Here is a 5702-nt window from a genome sequence, read left to right as displayed (position 1 = left end):
ACATAAATTTCATTAAGTAAAAGAGTGTCTAGATACAATGTTAAAAATACAATATTTTTAATACTCTTTATTAGTCTATTATTCATCAACTAAATAAAAGCGGTGAGAATAAAATTCACATTTCAATATCTTATAAATTTACCAATATATGTTAGTATATCAATAATTTTATTACTTATATTTACACTAGTATAGTACTTTCTAGTTTTGAAAAACTAATTAACTTTTTAATCAATGTTTTTTATCTATAGTTTCTTTAAATCACAAAAGTCTCTCTCTCTCTCTCTCTCTAACTATTTATCTCACTCTCACACTTTAATGCAAACTCACACACCAAAATCCAGAAACCCTCTTCTTCACACTCTTTCAACCTCAAAAACATAATCAAACATTTGAGGTTGTTTCTTTCTACATTAACACCACCAAAGTTCTTGTCTTTTCCTTCTTCAATCTCAATCTTACCAAAACACTTTCCATTTTCACATTATGAGTGCATCAAAGTTCATTAAATGTGTCACTGTTGGTGACGGTGCTGTTGGAAAAACTTGCATGCTCATTTGCTACACCAGCAACAAATTCCCAACCGTAAATTTTCTTCTCTTACCATCCATTCAATTCATAAACTTCCATAAACAATTTCACATATTTTTTTTATAATTTCTGAATTTTCTATAATTTTTTAATTAATTTTTTTTTTGGGTTGCAGGACTATGTACCAACAGTTTTTGATAATTTTAGTGCTAATGTAGCTGTGGATGGAAGCATTGTGAATTTGGGGCTATGGGACACTGCAGGTATATATAGTTTTTTTTTTTTTTGCAGTAAAAAGAAATTTATTGATTAATTAAAAGAATAAATTTTTTTGTTGTTAATTATTATTGCTCTTAATATTTGGTATTTTTTTTCTTCAATTTTTGAAGGACAAGAAGACTATAGTAGGTTGAGGCCATTGAGCTATAGAGGAGCAGATATATTTGTGTTAGCATTTTCATTGATTAGTAGAGCTAGCTATGAAAATGTTCTTAAGAAGGTTCATACCTATTTCTCTACTTTCTCTTATGATACTTTTTTTCATTTTAATTTAATTTATTTTCTTTTGTTTCTATTTTTGGATTCATGTTTTCAAAAAGTGAGACTTTTTTCTTTAGACTTTGTTGCCATGTTGGAGATAAATGGAGGAAATGAAAATGTTATCTTTTGATCTTAACCTTTTGGTTTCCGGGGAAAGAGACCTCGGTAACTCGGAGTTTGACCGAGAGATGAGTTAAATCTTGAATCCTAAACCCTAAACCTTGACTGTTAGTTGTCTTTTTCAGTGGATGCCAGAACTGCGAAGATTTGCCCCGAATGTTCCTATTGTTCTTGTTGGTACAAAGTTGGGTGAGTCTATGCACATACCAAATTTTTGTTTTGGTTCTTAAAATGAATAGGAGAACAAGAAACTAATGACATAAAGTATTGAACTATTGGTTTTAGATATTCGCGAAGATCGTGGATATTTAGCTGATCACATGGGATCCAATGTTATATCATCTGCTGAGGTTTGGATGATTCTTTATATTTGTTTTTCTCTATGTTTTACCGAATACATGTTTTATGAAACTCACCGTTGGATTGAAAACTTGTATTATATCTGAAGCGCGTTTATTGAATGATGTTAATTTTCATAGGGAGAAGAACTGAGAAAACAAATTGGCGCTGCGGCGTACATTGAGTGCAGCTCGAAGACTCAACAGGTAATCGGTTTAAATTTGATTTAGAAATCGAATGATGTCATGCCTTTTATGATGTATGTTGGTTTTTCTTTGCAGAATCTTATGATAGATAGAATCTCATTTGTGTTTTTTTTTTCGTGATTTAGAATGTGAAAGCAGTTTTTGATACTGCGATTAAGGTTGTTCTTCAACCTCCCAGGAGGAAAGAAATGCCGAGGAAGAAACGGCAAAGAAGATCCGGTTGCTCATTTGTGTAAGTGCCTCTTGGCTTTGAATCTTACTATCAAATCATTGGTCGTTGCAAGTTCGGTAAAAACAGCACCAAAGTGTTAACGGTTTGCCTCGAATCAAACTGGACTAATGGTGGTTTGGAGCACCGGTTATGTGCTTACGAACGAACTCATAACTACCTTTACAAAATCCTCTACTGTACCTTTTGAAACCTAACCGATTCTTTGCGAATAGAACAGTTAATTGCTATTATGAACTGATATTAGGTCTGTTTTCATAAAAATAAAACCGAAAACTGGACAAATATTAGGATGGTTAGAAAACAAAAAACCAAACCATATCGACAACAATCAAACACATGTTACATTTGAATGTATGTTATGTTGTTAACATGTATTTTTTTTATCATTTGACAGAGGTATTGTTTGTGGAGGTTGTGCTGCTTAATACACACATCAATTATTTTTGGTATGGATGCTATTTTGCTAAAGCTTCAAGGTCAAATGTGGAATTCTGACATCTCATAAGTGATTATGTCTAAAATTGTATCCTGATTATGCTTGTTTGTTAGTATATCTAAGCTATTTTCAGTTAACAAAAAGACCTTATTGGATTCTTAAGGGAATTTTTCATTCTCTTCAGCTGTTACCAGCCATGTTTTGTAGTATTAATATTATTACCAACCAATTCATGAAATTAAGAGAACTTCATTTCTTTTCCTTGAAATGCTTCGTTGGTTGAAGATTTGTCAGCATCTCAAAATACGAATCTTTATTCAGTTTGAAGATTTGTCAGTCAGAAAACTGAAATATTCAGTATTCTGAGATGCAGGCTGATCTTTATTCAGGTTGAAGATTTGTTATGAGTTATGATGACATTGTTGTTGTGTTGTTATGAGTTATGACATTGTTGTATTGTCACTGTATGAATACAAATGCTGTTGAAAATGAAACATGGAGAATGTTTCAAGGACTGACATGAATGTACCTAATTCATCTAAATATTGATTTTAAGACATGTGAGTTTTCAGTTTATCATGTGGAATTCATGTGGCTGCATGTTTGGAATCTTCCTAATTCATCTAAATATATAAATTTATTTTTGATATGTTTGGTTGGTTTCAAATAATATTGATTTTGATATATAGCTTAAGTCGGAAATTTATTTTTATATTAATATTTTTGTTCAACTCACTTTTAAAAAAAGATAAAAGTATATTCGAACATAAATCGGTTTACATTTGACCCGGTATGTTTGAAACATTTATAATTGATTTTGGATGTATATAATTGATTAAGTGATATGTTTAGCTGTCCATGATATAATTGATTCAGATTAATTACTATGCACGGCTGTGTAAAAAGATTTACACTCAATTTATCACCATCATCCGTTTACACTTAATTTATCACCATCATCCGTTTGTATTATTTTATAGATTTTTAAAATCAAAGTCAAGTTTATTTCAATTATTTTATAGATTTTTAAAATAAAAGTCAAGTTTATTTCAATATGTAACCTCTAAGATTAACGGTAAGTGTAAGTGTATTTTAATTAAATCCTAATTGATTATGTTTTTTTAAAATTGATTCATTTAAAATTAAAATTTATAATTTTTGAATCTAGATATCTAAAAAAAATCATTTTTTAATTTTTAATTTGAATCTATTTTATAAAATCAATTAATTCAAAATTAATTATCTTCACTGAATAACCAAATACAAACACTTTTAGTAAAAATAAATAAATCTTTTTTACATTGAAAAAAAAACAAATAACTTAAAATTATTTTTTCTCATGGAAAACAAACACACTTAAAATGTTGTCCAATTAAATTTTATGTATTAAATCATGTCTTAATTTTTTTTATAAATAAAATTAAGTTTTTATCCAATTTAAGGGTGACAAAGTATCTCTGTCTCGTTTAGGACCAATGTGCAAAAGTAGAAAAAACAAAAGCAAGACGGACATACAGATCCCTAAAAATTAAAAGTTGAAAAATGCTTAGTAAAAAAGATGATTTCTTTTTTCATTCTTATAGGTTCTTTGAAACCCTCGGTGAAAAGTAAATAAATCTTCCAATTTTCGGAGATACATATCTGAACGCATCGTTTTCTTACTTTTTCAAAATTTATTTTGGAGATACATCTTCGTATTTGTTTTAGGGTTTGTTCGCATATGCATCTCCGAAATAACCCTTAATTTCAAATTCAAGAGGTTATTCAGAGATGCACATTCGAACATGTTTAGTGTATATATGCATCTTCATAGCAACATACTTCCAATTTATTTTTCAAACTTCTTCAAAAATAACCTCTATTTCAAGCATTTCAATCCCAACTAACCTCACTTATTCATCCTTAACATTTTTTTTAGTAAGTTTCTCATTTAACTTATTTTGATTTTTGATTAATGTATTGGTAAAATAATATGTTATAAATGTTTAGGTAGTAGTCAAATTCGTAATATATAGTTGTTAAAGACATGCACTATGCTTTAATTGCATTTTGGGTTGTTAGGGCAATACTAGTATCAGTTTTTGCTATTTATGCAAACACCAGATTTTCGAAGATGCATCTCTGAATTGGTGGTTTACTGGTTTTCGGAGATGCATATTCGAAGCTATCATGGATGTAAACTGATGTCTTTTTCTCTATTTCAGGAAAAATGGCTGCAAACAACGACGATAGACTGAAACTCGGTCGTGAAACCCAACACACGTCTGTTCGATGTGAAAGGGATAAGCTTCAGAATGAGCAAACCAGAGTTAGGTGGGGAACCATATCTAGTCCACTTTAGGGGGAAATATCGACTTCTAAGAGCCTCCTGTCATATGAGTCCTCATCCAGGGGCACGTCTCCCATGATCACGTAGTCCGGGAGGAAGCTTTTGCTGCTACACATGATGGTGTTCCTTCACTTGCATACCTTTTTCCAGGAGGACCCTTTGACACCTTATTATTGATATACTATAGAGATCACGTTGTTAGACATGTCTGGGCTGGAGAGGTATTTTTGTTAACGATTATTATTTATATGTTTTAAACACTTGCCATGTGATTGATATTTTATTTTTTTAACAGGAGCGTGATTGTTTGAAGTCTGTAAACCACATAAAAAAGACTCTGAAGCTTTATCATTAGTTCCAGAGTATCCTTCAGTACTCCGGTCTTGCAGACTTGTGCTCTTCCGGGTACAAGACCATTAAACATGACATGCAGATGGATTTTGCTTAGAGATGACATAAAGAAACACCATCTTTCCACTTTCCCATTGGCGAGATGACGATTACATTAGATGACTTCGCTTTCCTTCTACACCTTCCCATCAGGGGGAAGTTATTTGATCATTCCATGATCAAACGTGATGAAACCCAGAAGATTATAGTCATTTATTTGGGAGCTGACCCAATTGATGCCCTGATGTAGTGTGAGAGCACTAGAGATGCACATGCCATTTTTTTTACTTGGAGACGTTATATTAAAACAACTTGGATTTGGCCTAGAATGCCGACGACGATAATCTACAGGTTACCTACTACCGGGAGTGTGCTGTAAGGTATTTCCTCCTACAAGTCAGTGGTCTTATATGGACGGTTACATGACTTGATTATACAATGTGTCACAACCTATCATGAAACTAGATGCTCCTGGACGTCCATCTAGGCCTGCTCATTAGGAGATTCTGGAGAATGAGCATGGTCGTGATTACCAGTCCATTGATGTGTTGTCGATCTGTCAAAATATTATGCAGATTA

General features: G+C 31.7%; 1 protein-coding gene across 1 annotated transcript; it reads left to right on the top strand.

The window, feature by feature from the left end:
* The first annotated feature begins 272 nt into the window (after positions 1 to 272).
* On the top strand, positions 273 to 2665 carry LOC127116938 (rac-like GTP-binding protein ARAC7). Its single transcript, XM_051047412.1, has 8 exons — positions 273 to 585; positions 707 to 794; positions 921 to 1030; positions 1317 to 1380; positions 1477 to 1541; positions 1671 to 1736; positions 1862 to 1968; positions 2363 to 2665. The coding sequence occupies exons 1-8, from the start codon at positions 487 to 489 to the stop codon at positions 2391 to 2393; spliced, it is 630 nt and encodes a 209-aa protein (XP_050903369.1). The 5' UTR covers positions 273 to 486; the 3' UTR covers positions 2394 to 2665.
* The last annotated feature ends 3037 nt before the right edge of the window (positions 2666 to 5702 follow it).

The sequence above is a fragment of the Lathyrus oleraceus genome, chromosome 1 (genome assembly GCF_024323335.1).
Source record: "Lathyrus oleraceus cultivar Zhongwan6 chromosome 1, CAAS_Psat_ZW6_1.0, whole genome shotgun sequence".
NCBI lineage: Eukaryota > Viridiplantae > Streptophyta > Magnoliopsida > Fabales > Fabaceae > Lathyrus > Lathyrus oleraceus.
The sequence above is the reverse complement of the archived record's forward strand: the minus strand, read 5'-3'. Positions and strand labels throughout refer to the sequence as shown.